General features: G+C 40.7%; 2 protein-coding genes across 2 annotated transcripts in view; one reads left to right on the plus strand and one right to left on the minus strand.

Annotated features, from left to right (window-relative positions):
- LOC109033079 (protein D2) overlaps positions 1 to 25568 on the minus strand; it is a 102855-nt gene that overhangs the window by 67807 nt on the left and 9480 nt on the right. The gene's annotated exons all lie outside the window — the stretch shown is intronic.
- The window catches only part of LOC109033012 (uncharacterized), a 45800-nt gene that overhangs the window by 16628 nt on the left and 3604 nt on the right, over positions 1 to 25568 (plus strand). Inside the window, exon 3 of the mRNA XM_019045407.2 lies at positions 17024 to 17237. Within this exon, the coding sequence (XP_018900952.1) occupies positions 17024 to 17237 (214 nt within the window). The remainder of the gene's footprint in view (positions 1 to 17023; positions 17238 to 25568) is intronic.

Consider the following 25568-nt stretch of genomic DNA (forward strand, 5'->3'; position numbering starts at 1 on the left):
TTGTATTCGGCTGCGTGCTGCAGGTTCCGGGAGGAGCACACGCAGCCAGCATGGCACTCCGTCACCTCCACTTTGTGGGGGCTTGAGCAAACATCTTCCCCCCTTATTGCCACCCTAAACGCAACCCCTTATCGCCCTCCGCGCATTTCACCTCCTCTGTTTGCAACTCGGATTTTTATTCTGCTCGCGCTCCGCGCTTTGTATGTTTATTTGTTTATTTGTTTGTTTGTCTTGGACAAATGCGTGCTGTTCGAAATCAAATGTCTCCTCAACCCAACGCAGGGCTGTTTGTTTTGCAATTTTTCGACAAGCTCGTGTTGGGTCCTGTGCAGGTGCAGAAGGCTTAAGTTAAAGAGAGTTCAATATGATTTTACGAATAAAGATTATTAACTGGACGTATTCCTACTAAACGAAACTATAGAAAAAAAATTTAAAAAAAAAATTGACTCTGATTACAATTTTTGGAACTTCTTGGCTTTGTTTTCCCCGCAAAATGGTGTGTATCCAGCATCATTTCACCACCTTGTTACACACAGTTCGATCGTTTTCTTAGTGTTTGATTTTTTTTTTTCGAAAATTTTTTCGAAAAAAGACGAGTGGGAAAGAAGGGGATTGATCTAGAAAGCTGCCTAAGAAACTATGTAAAAGTGGACGTGATTCCCTTTGAGGAATGGAAAACCGGGATTGCAGATTCTACCAAACACTAGGCGCCAGCCGTATGCGGCACTTATGAGCCGTGGGCATGGCAAAAGGACGTTATGAACAGGGCTCATGAGTTAAAGACTCCGGACGTCAAGATCCTCGTCCGGGTCTTTCTCGATGACGTCACTGGCGCTGTATAATTCCCATTCCTTCTTACGGCCCTCGTCTAACAAGCACACCCCTTCTCTCCCACTTATCTCTGGTTTTGTTTGGCAGAAATACATCCAATTCAGTTTACACACAATTAAGGATTAGTGACACCACACCAATAGATTTGTTTAAAAAAGAAAAAAATTAATGTAAGGGTTTATTTAGTATGTCAGCCACTTTTACAGCGCAGCTTTGCTCTCTGCGACACCCAATCGCTACTCACCCTTACGCACTTTTGCCATCGATTTGCTGTCATTAGTATGCATACATGTAGAATAGTACGTGAATCATCATGCATTAATTGTGTTTTTTTGCTCTTGCTGTGTGTCAACTTATGCGACGACATAATCCCAATTACAATTTTTAGGAATCTTTCGTCGTCTAATTTTTCATAATTAAACATTGGAAAATTGTTATACTCAAAATTATGAAATTATACATATTTTATTTATTCGTGCAACCCGCGATACTACTAAAGTTGAACGTCAAAATTACCTGTACGCCAAACTGATAAAAACGTTCTCTGTAATTGTAGCAAATGAGGCTGCCGCTGGCCACGATAAAATCAATAACTCCCCATTAATTTATATCTCGTTTCACTGCTGGTACAAAACACAGCATTTCATTCATAGATTAACCGAGTAAAGGGAAGGGAAGCGGCAGAGTGATCTGGAACGCAGACTCGAATGAGAGATGAGTTCCTTCATGAACCAGAGCCACTACCAGCCCTACACCGCGAGTGATGAATCGCAAATAGACCGCCGCGCAACACACTTATTTATTAAAGAAAATATTTGTTTTATTGATTTTGAAGAGCATAATAATTGGCAAACCGAGCGGAGGCAGGAGGGGAGAGGGCGGTGACAAAGTGCCAAAAAGTGGCAGCCAGATGGCCCGTAATTTCCTAGTTTGAGTGTTTACGCTCTCTCTCTCTCGTGATCTCTTCCTACCTCCTACCCTACCCCCTCGCCCCTCCACCTTTCATAGATGCAACTTTTGTTTTCATTCATAATATTGTCGCATGTTCTGCACTGGTATATGTCTCCTAGGTGGTGAATTACTCTTAACTAAAGTCGATATTGCACTCTGGGCTCTGGGGTTCATTCTCTTATTCTTGAAGGACTACTATGTTGCCGACCACTTCTTAGGACAATATCTTTTCAAAATCACAGATATTCTGCGTTTTAAGGCATAACCTAGTCTTCTTTTATACCTCTCGTTCATTATTTTGTATTAACTATTTAAAATCAATTTATTACAGGTCGTAGACATTATGAAAATCCCTCACTTACCCTGTGATAGTCGTACCAAGTATTCAAAAGTAAGGTAATGTGGCTCGTATCTTCCTGCACTAAAGTCGGACGATCGAAAAAATGACAACCTTTGATAGGAAGGCTGAAAATTTCTTGGCAAATCTGAGATTTTAGTCCTTAATGGGAGTATCCATCGACCATTCCTCAGAGGCTCCTTTGATATGTCTTTAGAGATGAAAAAGCAAACGCATTATTGGATATATTAAAGAACTAAAAGCATAGGGTTTTTGTCAAAAATAGTTCCTTTTAGCTTGAGAACTTTCAATTTCCGGAGAGCAGAAGTCTTTGGCATTGATTTTTGGGAATATGGGCCAATTTTTTGACTTTTTCGAGGTATTTTAATATTTGCTCGTCCGAGGCTAATATAGCCCTCTTTAACTAACCCTCCTTCCCGCCCCCTTCTCAAATACAAGATTTAAAGACAAAATTTGGCTGAAATGACAATCCTATCCATAAGGGGGGAAAAACTATTTCTCTGAATCTTTCAAACTAAGCGGCCAAAATCCGTTTTATGGAGCTTTTTAAACACTCCTTCAGGACCGAAGTACGAGTTCGAGACGATTTGGCAACCATGCTGTGGCCCCTCTCCTGAATGTGCGTGACGTCCCTTTGCGTCATCAGAGCACCGTCACGACGCTGCTGGAGGGATGTTCCTGTGCAAGAATGACAAGCGAGATGTATTGTCACACGGTGGAGCCGTCCTGAATTATAGACGCATCCTCAGGGACGGACCAAGTCAGATCCGTGCGTTGTACTCGCCTGAAGACGGGTGAAAGTCGGATGGCAAACTGAAGCTTACTCTGCCGTGATAAGGAAAAACGCCGTATGAGCCTTTAGGCACTGCCAACTTTCCTTTGTTATGACGTAAATTTCCTGGTTAACTTATGAATGTTTTTTCCCCCTATTTTCCAGATAATTTTGTTCGCAATATCACCCAAAGTTCCTAGAAATTTCAAGGAAAACCGTTCATAACTTTCATCAAAGACAAACATTTTATCGAAAGAAATTTGGCAATTCTCGAATGTTCATATGGCAGTTTTCCTTAGTTAGGCAGTATTGTTGGACGCTTCAACCTTACCCATTGTCGCAGAGTCTAAATACGCCACTGAGTCGGGCACTTCGTAAAAAAAAGTAACCGGCAATTTGCGTTAATATGGGAGGTGCAGGAGCACAAAGTAGCCTATAAACGTGCGATTAATGTAATTGGTTAGTTTTCCTTTGGGTTACATTGACCAAATCTTTAGGTTGAAAATTTGCAACCTTGTTAAAAATCAGACGCGACTGACGCGAGGCTCACGCCGCGCAGCAAGCCGCCGCGCCGGGAGCGGACCCAGATTACATCGGTACACGGACTTTATGTCAAATACGAGAGTCAAATACGTCCAATTTTGAGCGTTTGGTTGCGCTTACACCACGCTGCAGCACAGTAAAAGCCCAAAACATAAAAGAATAAATTTGAATGCTTTGGAAATCATTAAATTTGGTACGGAACCACTATTATATTTACAAAAAACACATTATATTTTCCAGTAGTACATATTTCTTTTTCATCAATTTAAATAAGAATAATTCATGCAGAGTTTTCAAACATTTCAAAATTATGAGTTGAAAAACGCTGACTCCGCGAGTTTAAATATTAGAGCCTAACACAGAGCGGAGCGGCGTGTTAGCAGCGCAGAACGCGCACTGGCGCCTACAAACCTAACGGGATACTTCACGCATTGCGCAACGCGTGAAGTATCCCGTTAGGTTTGTAGGCGCCTATGCGCGTGTCTCGCTGGTTGCCTGCCGCGCCGCAACGCTTTGTCTTATGGAGCAGTAAAACTTGAATTCCTATTTTCTGTGTTCGATTTTGACGTGATTTGACGGTTCCTGTCTCTAATGGCCTGGTTACACGCTCAAATTTCCGTCAAATTCCGATCAAAATGATGACCAAGACGGCGGTCGAGAGTTATCCAGATTGATGAGTAAAATTAATTAAAACAGCGTGTTGATTGAAATAAGCATGAAATAAGCACGGTCGTGTGGAAATCAGATGAAGGATGAGCCCCACAGTCCCATCATATACCACCAAATTTTTGCAGGTCGCAGAAATTTGATGGTAGATGTTGCGCACCAGTCACCATTTGATCGGAAATTGATGGGACTTTGAGCGTGTAACCAGCACATTAAATGCAATCTATGAGGTGCGTAAAATGATTGACTTCGGAATTCAACTACTCTTTTAAGGTGCATGGAGCATTTTTGAGCCCCAGAGTGGCTCAACAACGTAGCCGTGGGAAAAAGGAAGAGATAAAATTATCGCTTTATTTTTTTTTTCTTGTGTATTTATATCCACTTAACCATCGCGTGGCACATCAACATTGCCGCGACCGGCTCTTTCGAGTGGTGTAGGGAGCGGGATAAAGCCCTGCATTGAATAACCGGAAAAATTACGTAAATCCATCCGGAAATCAACCGGGGAATTGATTTGTCGCCGATTTTTCCACCCGACAACTTACACACCAGTACAAATTATTCAGAATGATGACTTAGAGCGCGTACAGCTAGAGAACGAGGCGCATTGACACCCTCGGCCATGGTTGCCATAACTTGATTAACTCTTCGCGGGTTCAATTCGTCGTTCCCCGCGCACGAAAAAACGTAGCTCCATTCCAGGGTTGCAAGATCGACTCGAACAATTTCACTTTTGAACAGGAATGTACCTGCACAATTTTTTTCGAAAGTTTTTCTGATTTTCACATGAGGTCAGAAGAAAAATCGGTGACTTTCCCAGAAAAAAATACCCAATATTCTCCTTGTAAAACTGAAATTCGCGAGAGGAAATTCGGCAACGCTGAAATGTAGTTACGTTCTTTCGAGAGAAAAACGACGGATTTGAAGGCTGATATACAAAGAAATATGACTTTCCATCTTTACGAGATCCTTTTTTACGCAAAAACGTATTCATGGTGGAATTATTTGAAAATTGTTAATACTCACATATACCTGGCCTCAAATCAGTCACCGCGTATTCGTATGAGCCTTTAGACGTTGCCAGATTTACTTCAATAAGAACAGAATTGACTAGGAAAATATTAAATATTTTACTTCAAATTTTTCAGACAATTTTCTTCGCAATTTGATCTAAAATATCTGAGCATTTCAAGAGAGAAAACGAATAATTATTTTAAAAAATACATGTCTTATCCGAGAAATTTGGCAACTCTCGAATGATCATACGGTGTTTTACCTTAGCGCGGCAGCATACATACGCCTGTGTGGTGCTAATTGGACGTATTTCTATCAAACGGAACTATGTGCATTATGACGTGAGCCCTGTTATGCGTGTATTCTTATGGGTCTCAGGGCTCATGTTTTAATGCACATAGTTCCGTTTGATAGAAATACATCCATTCTACTTCGCATTCATATCAATCGGAAGTTTTGAGCGCTCCAGACCCCAGCACCGAATTTCAATTCTCGACTTTTAACCGTAAATACGCAGGAAAATTCACAGAAATTATCAAGTACTCTTGGTATCAGTTCCGCTGAAAGGAAGGCCGTTTAATGGTCCTACCCCGAGTGGCAACCAGGGATGTATGTCCCTCCGTCTCGGACCACTGATCCGGCAGTAATTCGCACGCGGCTCATCTCAGTCCCCAGCCGTGAAATATCCCCCACTTTTATTGTTTTTATATTGAATATATTATTTTTCAGCTTCTTTCCCCTTGAAGCATGTTTCGCTCGTTTTTGACTCTTGGAAAATGACTCATGTGCAGCCTCGCAGTAACAAATGAGTTGATGTTGGTGACAGCGTTTTTTCAAAGTTGTGAGGTCAGACCTGCGATCATTTTCCAAATCGATATTATTTTATCGACCAAACCAATTTCATCGAAGTTCCAAAGTTGTTATTCGAAACCGAGAAGCTAAAGAACAAAGGAGACGTATAATGTTGTAAAAAATCGCGCAAAGCACTAGCCAGGATAACGCAGAAATTTTTATTCCGTACACTTTATTTGAAAAAACAACATAGAATGACTCGAAAGTAAAATTTTCTTCTTCGCCTTAGTTTTCTTTTTCTCCTTCTTCTTCTTCATCTTCTCCTTTTCTCTCGAGGGCATATACAATGGCTTGGACGGAGGCTAGCTATATTGTGCATTAGCATAGGTAGATTCACTCAAAGCTATATACGATTGATTCGCCTTAAATTCGACAGTTCGGCAAAAGCGGGCACACAGGAACCGTAATAGTGGTATCATCTCACCAGGGTATGACTTGCACTGCACGGTTCGGTTGCAACAGCTATGTGTCGCATGAGATTGTAAAAGCGGGATCGTAAGAAATATGCAAAGTTTCAATTTTTATCCTCTCCTAAATAATTATTGTATCCTCCTCCCACCCTCGATGGAAAATAAAGTCGATAGAGAAGCCTCCACGAAAATTTTAAGGTTATTCCCTGATGCCAGAAATGGATTTGTAATGTATTCTACTTCTGTCAGGTTTTACCATGCATCAATTAAGTGCATAGGCGAATTCAGGGGGGTGCACCCTCGTCCCTTCCCCGTCCACCCAAAAAAGGGAGGAAGAAAAGGGGACGAAAGAAAGAAGGAAGGAACGGAGAAGAGAAAAAAGTAATACGCTTATATGCGGTAGTTATTCATGACGTTGATGACTCAAACTGCATTATAGGTATACAGTCAAATTTCGAATATTTTCTGGGGGGAGCCCCCTGACCCCCCTTATGCCCCTCTCCGTTCGATGTGTCTAGATCCGCCTGTGATTAAATGCTACCGCCTGCATTAAAATCTACCACTGAGGTTATACGTCGCCTGTTTGGAATGACCCTTTTTCGATGGAATTAAGTAGAGCTTTCTATGACAAATTCTACCAGATAACAACTCAAAAAAACAGAAAACTCAGGGTAATCGAATGACGTGTAGGATCCTCACGGGAGTGATTAGCCCTCTTTTGGTCCACGGTCTCACTTCAAATCGGGAACACGCAAACAAATCAAAGATCCAACCTGTCAGCGGGCAGGTTGGCAGGGCGGCGAGGCCCAAATCCCCGATTGATTGTGTTAAGTCCCGTTTAAACACATGTTAAGCGTTGCCAACAAGTCGGACGGGCCCGGGGTAAATGAGCCGAGTCCTATTCACAAAAGGTGCGCATCTGCAGTTGGCCAAGTCGCGACTCCCCTCCCTCCCCTCTTCGCGATCCCTTCGGAGCAGCTTTAATTCAATCGACGGATCAGCTGAGCAGTTTAATTGAGTTACAACTCATATACACTTGATGACACGTCTTTCAATAGGATATTATTTACAGCTTTAGCACGACGTGTTTCCGTGTTGTCGGGTCCTTTGTCTCGGGCACCCGAACAAGTGTCATTATTTACTCGCCGTTTAGGCGGCTCCTCATATGCTACCGGCTACTGCCCTCCCGGAGACGGGCTCGGCAGCCTGTAAATCAAAGCCCGTGACGTCATAAAGAGGATCGTATTTGCACCCGGGAGATTTAAAAATGGTCTCGCGCCTGTAAATAATTCCCTCCCCGGTGGTAGTCGCTAATAATTAAGTGATGAAGTCAAACTATCAGGTCTCTGACCCTCCAATTCTTCAGGGTCGAGTTTTTTTTTTGGTGACAGCAACTGCCTCCAGTGCGCAGTGATTATAGGCCCCGACTTGCTTGCAATAGATATGAAATGTAATATGTATTCCCTTTGAACGATTCGACGAATTTGAGATGTTAACGTTATTTCTTGAGCGCAAATTTTTTACAGTATAAAATTTGGGAGTGGTGAGGGTTGATTTTTGAGAATAATATGTAAAAAAAGGCAAGTAAATGACGTATAGATAAAGTGAGTATGGCATGTATAAAAAGGACGTGCAATCTTACTATATATTGGACGTATTTCTGTCAAACGGAACTAAGCGTCATAGGGTGAGGAAGGTAGAGAGGAGCTTGAACCGGGCGTCAGGCTCGTCCCGTCCTGTACTCGCAATGCTTTTCCATAGCGCTTAGTTCTGTTTGACAGAACGCGCTATCCGGCATTCTAAATTCCTCAAAAGGAACTCAAATTGGCGCTTAGTTCCGTTTGACAGAAATACGTCCTATTGAGAGTCAAGCTTAACGCATAACCCGTGAGGCGCGAAACGCTTCAAAAGGTTGGATCACAAAGCGATCAGAGGGCGTCGCCCCCTAGTTCTTCTGTAATTTAACAAAGTCAATCCAATTTAAATGACGCTTCTTTCTGGCTAAGGCAAGTAGCAAGTGAGCATGTTGAAGGGAATAACTTAATGAAACCAAAAAGACTCATAAGTTTACGTGGTTTAATCTTTGTTATGGTTTGTAGATACGTTTATTTGGTGGATTTTGGCATCTGAGCCATTAACACCTAAGGGGAGAGATCAAAATTGTGTAGTACAGAATTGAAAAAATTTAAAAAGTAGGGTCACAAAATGGTAGTGCAAAAAATTAAAAGATAGGACAAGGAAAGATATACATTTAATTTGTTATGCTCTATTCAATATATATCAGAAAAACAACTTTTTATACTGTCATTTAAAGACTTTCTCTTATTTTTTGTACTTCGATAGTTGCTGTGAGATGAGAAATGAATGTGTTCTTTCTCTATATAAAGAAGTATACAAAACATTCCAAATTATATATGGACGCATTTCTGCCAAACGGAAATAAGTGCATGATGATGAGAGCCCTGTTATGCATGTATTCTTATGGATCTTCTGGCAAATGTCTTAATGCACATTGTTTCGTTTGGCAGAAATACATCCATACGTGTGGTTTCTTTTTTTTTCTTTTTAAACAATTTCATTTTCGAGAACTACTCAATCCGTTGACTTTTTTGTGATGAGATCTCCAGTTCTGTCCCCAATTTTTTTTTCTTTTTTCCCCTTTTTTTCCCGTATAATGTTAAAATGGGTTATTTTGATAGTACAAAGCAAAATTATAACCAATTAAACCCAAGAAACGAGCCTCAGGTCCCCTATAATTAAGATTTCCCAACGGAAATGGTCTTCTTACATTATAGAGCATCTCCATTCAATGGAGTTTGCTCCCATAGGGTAAAACTGTGCCTTCGTAAAATTAATTACTTCCATCCTAGTCCTATAGTTTGACAACACTGCCCCAAAACAGTAAAGCACTCGGCAATAAAACGGAAAATAAAAGAACCAGAGCTTATGCGATGATTGAGTTTAATGATTTTAATCAAGTAAATGGTCGGATTGTCGAAATATATTCGTCCAGCACTAACAGAGCCCGGCCAAAGTCGAATGTCACCAATCAAGAGTCAACAATGTTGCCAGGTAGTGCGAGAAGCTGGAGGGGAGTACATTTTAAATCTGCTGAAGTTGGCAGCGCTGTGCGCGAGAGGGCAGTGTCCCAACCCCGGGCGGGCCCCCCGTGGCGCCACCCGGCCGACATAACTCTTCCGTAATTGGTTTCTGATATCTGCACGCGGCTTCGCTCTCTTCCTCTTCAAATAATGTTTTCATTATCTAAATAGCACTCCTGATGCCCTGAATAATGACGCGAAACTCGCGCTAAGTTTTTGCGTTCCCCGGCCTCACCGGGCGCCGAGGAGACTCGCCTTGCATCACACTTCGGAAACTTTGCATTGGACCGGGGCTTTGCCGTACTACCGAAAAGAGCCGTAAGTGCAAAGATGAAGTTTTGAGGAAATGGGTTCGATAGCGTCTTAGAGGAAAATTTAATGGAACATATCGTAAATTTATATCTTGCATATTTTTTAATTTGTTCGTTTTTCTTTTTGTTTGGTCCAGAATTTTAATTGTTTTTGACTGTGAAAATTCCAACGCTGAAATTTCACAAAATATTGTTGTTTCCATTGGCAGTACTGAGTACTGCCGTGCTGAGGAAAAATGCCGTATGAGCCTTCAGGCGTTTCAAAATTTACATTGACAAATCGCTAATTTTCAAGAAAATTTGTGAATATTTTTCTTTCAATTTCTCAGGTAATTTTGCTTGTAATTTGATCTAAAAAGTCTGAAAATTTCAAGGAAATATATCCACAATTTTCCTTAAAAATAAACATTATATTCCTTAGCACGACAGAGAAGCTCTTGTTGCGACTGCGGCTCCCAGTAAATTTGCATATCGAGAGTCTTATTTCTTGTATTTGCCATGATATAACTTCGAGAATATCTCCAGTCGGTTTTGACCTCCAATAATGTGTGAGTTGTTTAAATGTCAGGTCCCGAAGGTCTGTGTACTTCCGTAACAGCCAGCGTTCCGCCTTCAATTCATAAATTAGGCAAAATCGGCTACACCGGGGCCACAATCAGTGGTATTGTTGAATCTAAACGTGGCACTGCATGTGGAAAATAGAACTGTGTAAGATGCGCACTCTTGGGCACTGGCACTTATTGTTGGATCAAGAGCGGGTGAATATTGACGCAATTTCCAGCTTTGGATCCATCCTGAAATGATAGATATTAATAATATGTGAATGAAGTTTTGCGGCAAAGAAATCTGAAAATAATTCTCGAAGACGGATTATTAATTCGCAATGAAATGAAAATATGCCCCTATGTCGAGGATGTAATCTCTCTGAATTGAATAAAACTCAGCTGCAGTTAGGGGTGACGAGAGAAAGGGGGCTATGTTGGATATGAGGAGGGTGTAATTGATAAACGGGTCTGCATGTAGAGAGATGAGAGTGCGAAGTACGCTGCACCTCGCGCAGCGTCCGAAACCAGAACCTGTAGGAGCTGGCCAGTCAGCTGCATTTGCTAGCATTTCCCATTGTTGATTTGCTGATTAAATCGGTCCTCCGTCCATTTACCACCCCCAATTTTATCATTCCCTTTCTCCTGAACCCTTAACCTCGAACCCTCACGTAAACTGTCTATGTTACCTGCAGGCCATCAGATTTTTTCAACACTGTACACTTCGAAATAATCCATGTTTACTTATTTATACTATACTATATTAACACCCCTCCTTTTTTATGTACATCTCATAAGTGTTACATTTCATTGCAATAGTCTATCCACGTGTTCCTAGGAGTTTTGTCTTCCTTTCCAAACATATATTTCGTTTTATCTCCTGTGTCACACATTTTATTGCTTGAGTGCCTTCCCTCCCCCCGCTCAACTATACGTCTTACTTTTACCTCCTCTCCTCCTTCTCTTAATCTCTTTTTCGGTTGTTTCAATTCCTTCTTCCTTTTTGTTTTGCGTATGCTTTCTTTCTTCTCATGATCTTCGTTCAATTCGTCTCCTTCACCATTTCACCTCTTTACTTTTCTTTGTTTATTTTTTAAAATTCTCATTTCCTCTAGTTTTTCTCATATAAGCCGATACCGACCCACCTCATCTTTGTACATTGCGTTTTCATTCCCTTTAAGGTACTTCGTTCCTATAATCACCGACCTTTTTACATCCCCTTTAATTTACCTCAATGGCATTTTTTTAGCTGAAAACTCGTGTCCATAAATCTAAAGAAAGCCTCACAATTCCCCCTACTAGCCATGGAAGAAATTCTCCCAACAACATGAAACATGCATGAAAGAAAAAATAGTTGTGCACTTTCTACCCCGTTATTGTAGAGACTGATCTTATTCTTTAATATAAAATCATAAAGGGTATAACGCATAACGCCTGAGGCGCGAAGCGCTAGGAGAGGTTAGACCGCGGAGCAATCCTCCTTTCCCAAATCAATGTAACAGATGTCCCAACCCGAGTTATATGACCTCGCACTTTTTCCATGAAAACGAGTTGGGTCACAACGGCGTAAACGTAACATTTACGGGGAAAACGATTCCGTCGAAGCCGGCTCGTAATGAGCCGAAGAGACATGTGCACTTGCGGAGGATGACACGCGATGAAGTTATAAAGGACATAACTGCTCCGGTGAGGGGTGAGCCGCGAACAGGGGCGGGGAAGCGGGCAAATGAATAATAATGAACTGGAAGAAGTGAATCCTAGGAGTTAATCCATCGCTCCTCTGACGCAAAGACGTATCTCGATTTCCACGTGAGCTCTGGTTTACATATAATTCCATGCTTTCTGGGGCTCATGGGGAGGCGGGATACGCCCTTGCGATGGGGGAGCGACGAATCGTGAGCCAGTCATCGTTTGCAACAATGAGCGCGCTAAATGGCCCGGTCCGGACTCTGCAGCCGCCGAAGGGATGTTGGATGCTGGGGTGCGTGCCTTGTTCTGTGGCAGGTGGCTGTGTTTGTGTTACGGCTAACGCCGTCGCAGGGGTTGGTGTTGGTGTCCGCGGTTGCTGGTGAGTGTTGGGTCTTTCGTGTGTGGTGTTTGCACTGCCGCTTAAAGCTCCGCCGCTATCACGCCCGCCACTGCCAGATTTTCGGCGGAAATTCTGGCGCACTCTCTCTCTCTCTGTCTGTCTATGTCTCTCCCTCTCTCCATCAATCAATTAGACTTTACACCAGTGGATAATTTGACTGCGCTCCGCAGCTTGGGCTTTTTCAGTGGCAAAAGACGTAAAATTTACATAGAAAAAAAAAATCGTAATAAAAACAAAATACACCTATGAATATACTACTGAAGAAAAAGTCAATAGTATGACCAATATTTTTTTCAATTTTTGTACCTACAAATATTTTGAGATTTTTCGTAAAGCGCAGCTTTACTCTCGTGAATCTCGCTGCGGATAGTTCGCCTGGCAAAGAAGTCAGGCCTGTCTAAGCTTTTGAATGTTGCAAAATTTCTCCTGTCGAAGAATTAGTTTGGAAGAAAGTTATGGATATTTTTCTCTGAAATTTTTAGTTATTTTAGATTAAATTACGAAGAAAATTTTCTGATAAATATCTATAACTTTCTCAATAAATTCGTAGTTTATCAAAGAAAATTTGGCAACGCCTGAAGGCTCAGTGCGGCGTTTTCACTCATGCATGGCAGAGAACGCCACCGGTTTTGCTTTTACTATTTGGAGCACATCAGGCGAACTTAGCGAACTTGCTTCACATCAGGACTAGTTTGCCTACGTTCTTCTGATGTGTTCCAATCAAAATAAAATTGGTGGCGTTTTTCCGACAGATCTAATTTCATTCCCCACAGCGAACTCTTCTCAACCGAGATTCACGGAAGTACATCTTTCTCTCACTTTACCGATAAAATCTCAATGGATACAAAAACTGAAAAAATCGGTCAAATAATAAATAAATATGCAGGTTTTAATACGTAGATTTACTCTCGACTATACATCATGAGCCGAAAGTTCTGTCATCGATACATATCGAACTATTCGATTCGTTAGATTAAATTTCAGTTCAAAGGACTTGACGGAAGTTTCGTGAGGTCAATATATCTGACTGAACCGAGCTGATGGTGGAAATTCGATCACACAAATCAAACTTTCGCTCCAAAGAAGCGAGATTTCACTGTGACAAGTCGTATGGTCGATTGGTATGGAACATCGGACGTTTGCGCAGTATTTTTTATAAGGAAAACGCATGAGGGATTTGGTCTACCTCAATTTTTCTATCCTTTAAATCACGGTTTTTTATGTTAAATCCTTCACTGAAAAGAATAAGCAAAAAATTCTAGCGGACACTGTACATTTCAAAAATTATGATACGGACCACGTAACTTGTGCGTTAAAGAATGAATTTCAGATATATCTGATGCGCTCAACAAGATTTTCATAGGATTTCACGTGCAGAAGCGACGATCCTCAGTTGGCTGTAAAGTGTGACAGAGATATTATTTTCGCACATTGAACGAAACTGGGATAGCTACCGCGAATGCATCTATTCTCACTAAATTCTCAAGTTCTTCAATCCATTAATATTCCTCTTTGAGTATATATCTAATCATCAAAATATATGTGTCAGTAGGCAACAAGAAAGACGATTGGATGCATGCTTCATACATGCTTCTAATGCTCCTGATTGGTTTCCACAATAAAAGCGTAATTTCATGCTACGTAGATAGAAATGCAAAATGGATTCAAGACATACCTCCGCGAGGTAGGTTATCTAAATTTAAAGTCATTAGCGAATTATCAAGCTTTAATAATAGAAACGAACGTGAGGTTAAAATTATTTTGAGTAGCTTGTAATTTGCCAAGTTTGTCCCAATTATTTCCGTGTATGATTCATGGGTTGATAATTTAATTTTCGTTGGCTTCCAGAGTATAGATCACGTTTACATGCAGACACTCATGCTCTAAAACTATCTCTGAAAGTCCAAGTTTGTGAATTTAATTGAAAAATTGACTACATTTCGCTCCCGGTTCCTCCTTGTCTTCGATTCTTGAGAGAACTTCCCAATTTATTAGCTCCTTGTCTAATTGTATTCTCTGTTTTAGAAGTCAAAACTCGGTAAAGGTGCCAAAAGAAATGATGAAAGTTCAGAGAATTTTGTTGATAGCCGCCCTGCCCCTAAGTGCACTGGAAAAACATGCTCAAAGTGCAATCATTATGAACTAAACGTTTGATGTTTTATATCGCGTTAGGGATATTCGGTTTTTCAAAACCAAGATGTCCGCTTGTATAACCGAACGTTTCATTTCAGTAACTGAAATTTCGTTTTTCAGTTTGGTCAGATCGACAAAATTGATCTCTTGGACAGAGAAATTGATTTGACTGATTGGAAGTTCGGTTCGACAAACCGAATGTAGATATGTTCATAATGACCGTGAAAATGCGTTATCGCATGGTGTTAAAATCTACCGCAGAATATAAATTCACCTTTTAGGGCTGTGCGTAAAATACATGACGCTGCGTTTTGGATTTTTTAAACCTCGTGCCCTCGTAACGCCTGTGTAACGTATAGATCCTCATCTTTTAACATGTAAAAAAAAAAAAAAAAATGGCGTAACGCTCTCCTCGACCGACCCTTCCCCCGAGAGCGTTAACACGGATTTAATGAATGACCCTCACAATTTACGATGATCGTAATATTTCAAAAAAAATGTGAAAAAAACATTCTTAATACTTACACCCAAGTTGCAGTGATCGTGATAAGTTGCGATTCGATATAAGAATGTAACGCGATTTTATCGACATAAATTGGACTGCATTTTGCAATTTGGAACTATAAATTCTGGTTCATCTGAAAAAACACTTATGTGCATAGGGAAACTAATGGCACATACGTTTCTTTAAAACAGGGCCAGAATTTATAGTTCCAAATTGCAAAATGCAGTCTGATTCATTGCAATATTATCGGATAAAAAATTGCAAGAAATTGCGGTTTCCTTCAAAGAATTTACAATAAAATCGCGATTTTATCAATGGCAATAAATCGCAGTATTATCGAACAAAAAAAATCATGATATACGTTGTGATAAAATTTCGATTTTATCAAACGCGATTTTATGGGGATAAAATTTCCTCAAGATCGAGGATAATTGCTCAGATGTTGATGACCCTAGTGATTTATGGCCAAAAATTCGGAAATAAATGCAATAATTTAATTTCAAAATATCGCGATTTTCCCGTCGAAAAATCAGGCGGATCCAGCAATTTGGCAACACCGTATTTGCTCTACTCAAACCAATGTTAAATAATCGATTATTGTCAGAGCAACTGGCCCCTCCGAGAATCGATACATTTTCATCGGTTTAAAAGGGAGATGAAACATTGTAACCAATTTGCTGGATCCGCCAATGCAAAAAATGCTGCCTGGGATACTTTCTCGTATCCTCACGGAAACTATAACAGTGGCGCGATCTGTGATAGATTCTTTTCGCAGAAAAATTACGCGTTAGTTATGTATAGTCTGTATTGGGAACATGCTCGTCCAATGAGAAATGAGGCACGAAGGATGAGGGACGGGAGTGGGTGATTAGAAAGGAATGGCGGTGACGGAGAGAAAAACGCAATGGCCTCTCGCCGGCCGCGGGACACCCAATCAGGAGGGCAGCGTGGCGGAGAGCAGGTCCTTTTTACGAAGCCTCCTAATACCTACTCAAGGAGTATTTTGACAGCCACTCGTATTGTAGCATTCGTCCGTATTCAGATTTACCTATAAATTTATTCTCATGTATCAGGATGTATCAATAGTTTTGAGCTCTTCAATAGTGATTGGTTTCAAAATCTTGGACCTCCCACACTACAACCGCGCGACCAATGAGAACACAATGCTCGGTCAAACTGAGGCGGCCGACGTCAATGGACCATTATACAGGGTACGAATTTAAGTATTCTGATGTACAATATCTTCAACCAAAATTTCACGCGGAACACAACACGCGCAACGAAAATTACTGAAACTAACTCCTTACTAAGATGTTAAATATCTCCTGACGCGTAAATTTAAACCTCGCGCTCATGGAAAAATAAATGTATACGTGAACCAAATCGCGCGCTAAACGTTACCGCGATAGTCTCTGCGATATTATAATATTGCAATCTCAATTTCGCTGCTTTGGCTCAGCTGTTTAACGTTGTTAACACTTTGAACAACACAAAGCTGGGAGGGAACATTGCTCAATTGAAAAGCCTGCCGAAACCACCGTAGTGCTTTGAAAAAAAAAACAAAACAAAACAAAAAACAAAAAAAAAACAATTCCACTAAATAGTATCACTGTGTAAAAGATAAGTAGACTTTAGGTAGATGTTGCCATACTTTTTTTCAGTGTGAACGATTTGATTCAACTGGACTAAGGTATTTCTTAAGAGGATGGAATTCAAATTTCTCGTAATCAATGTATACTGAAAATGCTAAGTATCTTAGTTAGGAATTGATTTCAGAGATTTTCGTTGTGCGAATCGTGTTTTACGTAGAATTTTGATCAAGGAAAATGTATCGAAATGCTGATCATGTGACCCAAGCTAATAATTTAAAAGTTAGACTGTGTGTTAGCAGATCCAGTATGATGTACAGTACAGTATATTAAAAATTTTTATTGATTTGTTACAGGTTTGGTTTCAAAATAGGAGAGCAAAATTTCGGAAGCAGGAGCGGTTAGCGCAACAAAAGACCAGCTCAACGACTAACTCAACAAATGACTCGAAAAGCATAAAAGCTGAGTCGAATCCGTGCAATGTGAAAGACGCGAAACCTGCCACACCTTCAACCCCTAACTCCACCCACTCATCAAATAATGGCGACGTCAAACCTATCAACGGAACATGTAAGTCATGAAATCTTAAACGAAAATTCAGTGAAGTAGTTTCTTAGTCCTGCAATGGTTGAAACTTTATGCTGCATTTCTTCAAATGACATCATAAAAATCCGTCGTATGAAAAACTTTAAACTCTTCGCCTCTTTAAAAATCTCTGTCTTCGTCTCTACTCCGATTAAACTTAATTTACATTGCAAAGAGAATGATGATTTCATCTCGTGCGATGAATCTTGTGTTAAAAAAAAGAGTCGAAGAGCTAAGTTATTTTATCAGTAATCTGCGAGATTAAGAAACCTCTGCAACATTTTTATCGAATTTTGCATGAAAAAGCTTAGCTCTGAACTTTTAATGGAGAATATAGTAGGTATGTGGCTCAGTTATGTTACGTTTATTTTGCATTATTATGAATCTTCAATGTTACGCAGATTTATTTGTAAATCTTGAATTCATAAATTCTACCAGAAATTTTAAGATATCTAGTCTATTCAGAGGAGTCGCGATCGAAATTAATACAAACAAAAGCTATCGAATAACTCACTAGACGATACAATATACGGCAATTAAATGAATGGAGTTCAGAAATTAGTTAGAAACTGATTTTTAGCTTAACAATACTGGCTGATGTGTTCAAGGTTTTTAATTCCTTATCTTTGGTTTGTACCACCAAACTTTTTTTCAGTGTATCCTGGAACACGTAAAAACAACACTGGAAAAAAAAACACATTGGATCTAGAGTCCAGACTATTGAAAACATGCAGATTTAAGCTTAAATCAAAAGGAAATTCGCTCAAATTAGGAGCTTTGGTTCTTGATTTAAGCTAAAATCTGATTGAATCAAGAGTAATTTTTCTCGTCGATATTTTGAAGAGTCTGGACTTCAGATCCAATGTGTTTTTTTTTTCCAGTGAAAATGGCGTAACGCTTTTTTCGACCTTCTCCCCGTAGAACCTTACGTAATTTAGGGGACGGCCCCTCAGGCATGGAAATAAAGATAGCGGCTACGGTCGCAACATGACAACTGCTGTTGAAGCGGAAGGTAATGCATTAGCCGAATTATCCGATCGGCCGCACTATTAATTACCGACCGCAGGGCGGACCCGAGGTTGCTCCTAAAAACATCCGCAGCTCGGGGGCCGAATCCCTCCGATCGGCAGGGATTCCGGCGAAGGGATCGGGATCCCTGAAATATGGTCGGATCCTCGGCGGCCGTCCCTCGGTTGGAGCTTTTAAAGAGAGGATAAACACTCGGCGCGAGGGGCGGGGGGCGGGGCGGCACGGGAGGGACGCCCATGTAAGGGCGGAGGGACCCGGACCGGTATCACATGTGTGTCCCAGAAACATAGAGTGCATAGCTGACACTAATGGATATAAACGAGCATCCCCTGGCAATTTTCTAGATTAAACGTCAAGTGCGCGACGAGGCTAAGGTTTCCCAACATGCGCACTCCGAGACCCCCTCCGACCCCCCTCCACCCCCTCCTCGCCCCCTCCTCTTACCCCCTACAGACAGCAACAGATAAAGTTCCAGCCTCCGTCCCCTCAATGGCGCGGCGCGGTGTCCCTTCCTCGCGTTGCCGCATCTCAGGCGCCAAAAAATGGATTTCCTCCCATCCAAAAATGGCCCGCACTGAAAAAAAAAACACATTGGATCTAGAGTCCAGACTCTTAGAAACATCGACAAGAAAAAATACTCTTGATTCAATCAGATTTAAGCTTAAATCAAGAACCAGCCTCTTAATTTGAGCAGATTTCCTCTTGGTGTAAGCTTAAATCTGATTGAATCATTGTTCAACTACACTGGGTACATTGTTCAATTTAAAAGCTGAAGATATTATTATGCTCATTTCACTCGATTTTTTCAAGATGTAAAATGACATTTATCGAATTGCTTCGAAAAAAATACAAACGGAACCAACTTAACATGAAAACAGAGGAATTGAAAGACCGAAAGGACGCTCGTTGATGACGGCGCAGAGATACAACTATTCGTACTTGATGGATGTCCGTGATGCGTCTGCAAAATTGAAGGCGCGATGACGCGAGACGTGAACTCGCAATGCATCCACTACGAGCTGCCAATGTGGTGTCGCTTAAGATCGGGGAAAAAGCTGAGAAACCAAGCCCGATTACGTTTCTCCTTTCTTCGGCTGTGCTAAAACTCGCTTTTCCCTTTCTTTTCAATTTGATGTCTGATTCCTCACTGGAAAAAAAACACATTGGATCTAGAGTCCAGACTCTTGAAAACATCGATAAGAAAAAATACTCTTGATTCAATCAGATTTAAGCTTAAATCAAGAACCGAGCCTCTTAATTTGAGCGGATTTCCTTTTGATTTAAGCTTAAATCTGATTGGATCAAGGGTCCTTTTTCTTGTCAATGTTTTCAAGAGTTTGGACTCTAGATCCAATGTGTTTTTTTTTTTTTTTTTTCCAGTGCGGTTATTGCGCTGAGTGGCCGTTCCTGAATTAGGTAACGGTCTGGGGAGGGGGATCGAGGAGTGCATTACGCGATTTTCTTTTTACATATTGAAGGATGTAGGGACCTTCGTTCCAAACGCGTTACAAGGGGAGTAGGGGGGTCAAAAGTGCGTTATGCAATTTAGGGACGGACCTTGATTCTTTCTGGAAAAAATTAAACTTAGATCTAAGTCGTTTGAATTCATAAGCATTTCTTCCGAGTCGAATCGACTGAGGGGTTTGGAGGAGAAGGTGCATAATTATGCAGTTTTTGCTGTTTCGAGAAAAACGTGTTTAAAGTTTCAAAATTCTATGGAGACTTATGACGGGAAAACAGCTCAAACGCAATATTTGATGCTTTAATTAGAATTTGGGGGTGGATTTTCTCCAGAGTATATTTTGAAACTAGTTTTAGTCGGATTCCATTAATATCCTGTAATTTTTTTAAGAATTGCACTTATTGTCGCGCTCCTGACATACGGGCGTAGCTGCACTTCGCGATGAACCCTGTCGTCCATGTTGAAAAAAGTAGCGAATAAAAATGTCAATAATTATGATAAAATTCGTTTGATCCACCCTATCCTTTCTTGAAATGGGATCAATTAATTGCCGCTCATAAAATACTTAACACTCCAGGGAGGAAGGAGGGTCGAGCAGAGCGTCACGCCATTTTGTTCCTACATGCCAAGGATAGAGTTCAACGTCACAAAAGCGTTGTGCGGCAGTGGAGGGGGGGGGGGGCGCCAAAAATCCGAAATTGAGCTTTACATTATTTTACAAACGACCCCTCATCATTTGAAACGAGCGTCCATTTCACAGGAAAAGTCAACCGGCTCTTAAACGGAAAATCCTCCATCTGGCGGCTCTGTCCTCCTTTTTTCCCTGCCCACAGCTTCCTTCCACCGGACGAGCAAAAAGGCAGGAAAAAGATGCGACTTCTCGGAGGGATGTCTTTAGCAGCGTCTCTCCACCCCCACCCCCTCCCCCTTCCCCCTCTGCTCCCCTCGTCGTCTCCCACTTGGGATGTCCCATGTACCCTGCACTCACACTACCGCACTAAGGAAAAACGTCGTATGAGCCTTCAAACGTTGCCTTATTCTCTTCGATAAAAAAAACCACTTTACCGAGAAAATTTGATTATTTTTCTTCCGCTATCTAAGGCGATTTCGTTTGTAACTTAATCCAAAAATATCTGAAAATTTCAATGAAAAATAGATAGCACTTAGCAAAAAGGAACCAGCGCGATTATAGTGATTTCAAAATCGTGCAACTCCTCCTATTTTCTTAAAAAAATACTTAGTGTATGTACAGTATTAAAACTCACTGAATTATCTTCCTATAAAATTAACAATTTCTTGGTGGGAAGTCAAAACTATCTGCTACTCTGCGATATTTTTTAAGTAATTATAAACAGGCAACATTTTTACAACACTGTGATCGCGCTGGTTTCCCTTGCTAAATGCGATCCAAATATATGTCGAAGGCAAATAGTTCAATATTCTTACTTAGATTGAAATTTCAATATTTTATCATAATTTTAGACAAAATAATTCGTTGCTCCAGTAAGGGAGAATTTTCTGTAAAAATATGCAGCATACAATAGTATTTTAAACAATTTTAAAATCCTGAATGCACATTTCTCGTGAAATTTTTGGCATGCCATAAAACATAGAATATTTAAATTTTTTACATTTAAATGTACTAAAAGTATCTAAAAAGGGAAGAATAAGGAGAGTTCACAGATTTGAGGAGTTATAATTCTTCCCTAAATATTGAAAACCCGTGAACTCCTTATTGCCATAAATTTACAGAATTCCGTAAACTGTCGAATTTTGACTACCAGCCTAAGCATATGATGAAATGCCTGATTTGACTAATTACCTTCGACATATACATACATAAAGCCGCTTTTATAGCGCAGCCTCGCGCTCTGCGACGCCCAATCGCCGTTACCCCCTATCCTCCCAGAGATCATCAGGCAATTGGCACCTTCTGATCTCCTCCTCCACTCCTTGTCGCCAACCTTTCACAAGACGTCCACGCCGACGTATAAATGGGTTTTTCTAAGATTAAATTTTTATCAGCGGCAATTCGGCAACAACCGGGTGTTCATAAGACGTTTCTCCTCAACACGGCAGCACACTACTTCTGATATAAAAATGATGGTCACTCTTTCGACTCCCTCCTTCCGTGACCACTCGGGAGTGCAGTTTTTCTCCCTATGTCATTCCTCCGCCTCGAAGCTCTCTTTCTCCCGACGGTTTCACTGCTCCTCCGTCCCATCAAGTCTCCGCTCGCAGTTAAACCTAACAGGTTGCCAACCTATGGTCGAAGTCCCCAACGCGAGCTGACAAACGTCGAGTATTCTTTTCGCCCTGCTCGGGGCGGCAACAAGCGACGGCCAAAGTTTAACGTGTGCTTTTTGTCCACGAGGAAATATGCTCGGGCTCATTTTTTTATCGTGTTCCATCCTTCGAACTCCCCCGGTTCCGACCCGCTCTCTCCATTATATTTATCCCCTGCTCAGTAGTTCAACCCCAACCGTAAAGTTTTCAGGATGAGTGTGAAGTGGAGGGAATATTTTTCAATATATCGCACCGAGACAAACAAAGGGAAATCCGCGAGCAATCCTGTTTCTATGAACAATTTAGCCGTACTTAATGGGCTGGGATTTTTCATAAGGTTTAAACTTTCTATCCCGAATATGGTGATGGTGTCGACTCAACACTTGATGATAAATGAAAATCCTAAATGAAATCCTAATAAATGAAAATCCTATTTGGAATTTTTATATTTTATTTTTATTCGTCCGACTGAAAATGGCTCAGTTTTGAGCCAAAACGTCTAGGATTTTCATGCGTAATTTTTAGCCTTGTTTCCCGTTTTTTCTCCTATGTTTTGATATCACCATTGTCACCGGCTGCGGCTTTAGAAATTCTAACTTTTGATTATATAAGGTGACCTCTGTCTAAATTATCGGCACCTTGCATGGTAGGAGACGCTAATAATTGAACGTTTCAAATCGAAAGGAACTAACCTCCTTTTGATTTGCGCCTTGAGACCCATAAAATTACATTAATGATAGGACCCATGTCACGATAAAGATGGTCCCTTCTGATTTATATAAGTTCCAAAAGCGCGAGAAGGATTTTCAATTTTGAAAATTTTCTCCGTGACAATAAGCTTTGAGGTGCTAAGAATGGAACAACATGAACGATTTATTTGAAGTGTCGGCCTCTGAGTATTTCCGATAATTTTTGTTGACAGCCTTCCTAACAGTCATCACAAAAGCACCATAAAGTACACCTATCGGCCTGTCGGGTAAAACAGTCACATAAGCTGTTATTGAGCTTTCAGCCTAAAGCTCTAGGAATTAAATTAACGAGTATATGCTGCTAATTTGACTCCTAGGACACAATTTTTGCCTACATGCGAAATAAAGACGACGCTTATTTTGCCGCTTATTTTGGGACATTGTGTGAGCATGTCGCGCAGGCAAATAGTCAACTTTTCACCATTTTCGAAGTTTAGTATTTTTTTTACTAAAAGCTCTCAAGTTTTTAGAGTTTTTGCAGTAAAAATCCACAAAATCCACAAGCTTTCCTGATACTCGTATTTTCCTTTGTAAATGATCTTCATATGTTTACTCTAATAATTTGAAAAATTCTGTATTTTACGACACTCTGTAAATTTTTAGATGAATCCTTAGTTCAAGGGCTAGAGATCATTACAGATACCAATGTAAGATACACATTTTAACACACAAAATAAGAAATATTCGTTCTAAGATCAGCGAGAGAAGCAAAATTGCAATTTAAGTAAGATTATTTTACTATCCGCCTAGGAATTTGACAAAATCCTGATTTGATTGTTTGCCTGCTACAATCGCTGACACATTCTCAACTGCTTTCATGCGAACAAGCTTTTGGGAGAGTACAAACACCACTTCTGAACTCGAGGGTTGCCATCGCGTCTATCTTCGCCGAAACAGAGGGAAACCCTCTTTTCCAACCGCGTCCAATGTAAATTTTCTGAACGTCGGCCTCGGTGCGCGGCGAATCAGGGGAATTTACGAAAATATGGCATTTGAGCATGTTTTTATGTAAGTAGTTGTCAACCCGAGTTGTCATGGCGACGAGGACGGGACGTTTATCCCCAGCCCCCCCCCCCCCTTCCACGCATCACCCTTATCGTCCATTCATAAAGTCGGAACGCGCTCGCGAAAATCCGTACAAAAATCACGGCTCCCCGCCCCGTAAGCCGCAACTTTTAATGAATTTCAACCAATGCTCTTGCCACCCCCCCCCCTCCTCCAAAATCCACCCAGTCCAACTGGCTTTTGATGTCCTTATTTTCAAGCCGCCCTTGCATCGGAAAATGAGAACAAACGTTGAACCCTTTAAAACATCCACTCCGATAACGATTCTGTCATTTTTCTCAGTGGCGAGACGTGAATGATCTGTTATCGGTATCTCCTCATTTGAGGCTGTGGTAAAAAATCGATTATTAAGGTGTTCCTTGCGAACATCCTGTTTATCGATCCTTTTCCATTGGTTTAAATGGCAGATCGATCAATATATCGCAAAGTACACCGCCTCGCCACTGCATTTTTTACTTCTTCACTTAATTGATTGCCCTAAAATCATCGATATTTTGGTTTTGTAACAATGAAATCCTGGATTATGAATAGAGAATTTGCTGGAGACGATCGTATTGATTCTTACGAGAATGGAAGAGCTGAAATCACAGTACTTTTGTGCAATTTTTGCTGATCTGGGAGACGATTTTCATTTTAGCAGATCAGTAGATCACTGCTTTGTCGAACTTCTCCAATAATTTGTCGCTCCTCTGACGTAAGTGCGTACCTCAATTGGACGTATTTATGCTAAAACGAACTATGTGCATAGATTTTGCGTGCAACATAGTTCCTTTTAGCATAAATACATCCAATTTCCAAGTGAGCCCTATTTTACACATAAATTAATGCTTTTTGAGACTCATGCGGAACTCAAAATATGCCTTCTCTAATCAGAGAGACGACGAATTGTTCAATTTAAAAGCTAAAGATATTATCATGCTCATTTCACTCGATTTTTTCAAGATGTAAAATGGCATTTATCGAATTGCATTAAAAAGATACACAAACGGAACCGCAACTCAACATTAAAACAGAGGAAGTGAAAGACTGAAAAGACGCTCGTTGATGACGGCGCAGAGATACAACTATTCGTACTTGATGGATGTCCGTGTTGCGTCTGCAAAATTGAAGGCGCGATGGCGCGAGACGTGAACTCGCAGTGCATCCGCTACGAGCTGCCAATGAGGTGTCGCTTTGATTGGGGAAAAAGCTAAGAAACTAGGCCCGATTACGTTTCTCCTATCTTCGGCTGTGCTGACACTCGCTTTTCTCTTTCTTTTCAATTTGATGCCCGATTCCTTTATTAGGATGTATTCGTAGACGTATATTTAAAGCTTGTATGCACCGGCCCCATACAACTCGCAGCTCACGTGTTTTTAGTAAGCCTCGGGTCAATTTGACTTGGAATGGGCATCTAAGGGTTAACCAAAAATTGCGTGTTAAGCAACCAAATCGGTTTTGCTGACCTATCCAAAAGCAAGCGTAAGCACAGGAATTTCTAATTGTGTGCTCTACGGGATCATATCACAAATTTACTCCTTCCATCAATTGTTTGTGTTTCTTCAATGGATCGTATTCGATACATCAAAAAGGTGAGATTGTATCGATATCGATTGGTTCAACATGTAAACATAGGTTTAAAAGTCAATTGAGTAATCTTAGAGAACGGGTTTCTTGTGATAGGTTTTGGATTCTTATGAGTATAGAATGGTAATAAAAAATGGAATTGTTAAGAATTATCTCATT

The sequence above is a fragment of the Bemisia tabaci genome, chromosome 3 (genome assembly GCF_918797505.1).
Source record: "Bemisia tabaci chromosome 3, PGI_BMITA_v3".
In the NCBI taxonomy this organism is placed as follows: Eukaryota; Metazoa; Arthropoda; class Insecta; order Hemiptera; family Aleyrodidae; genus Bemisia; species Bemisia tabaci.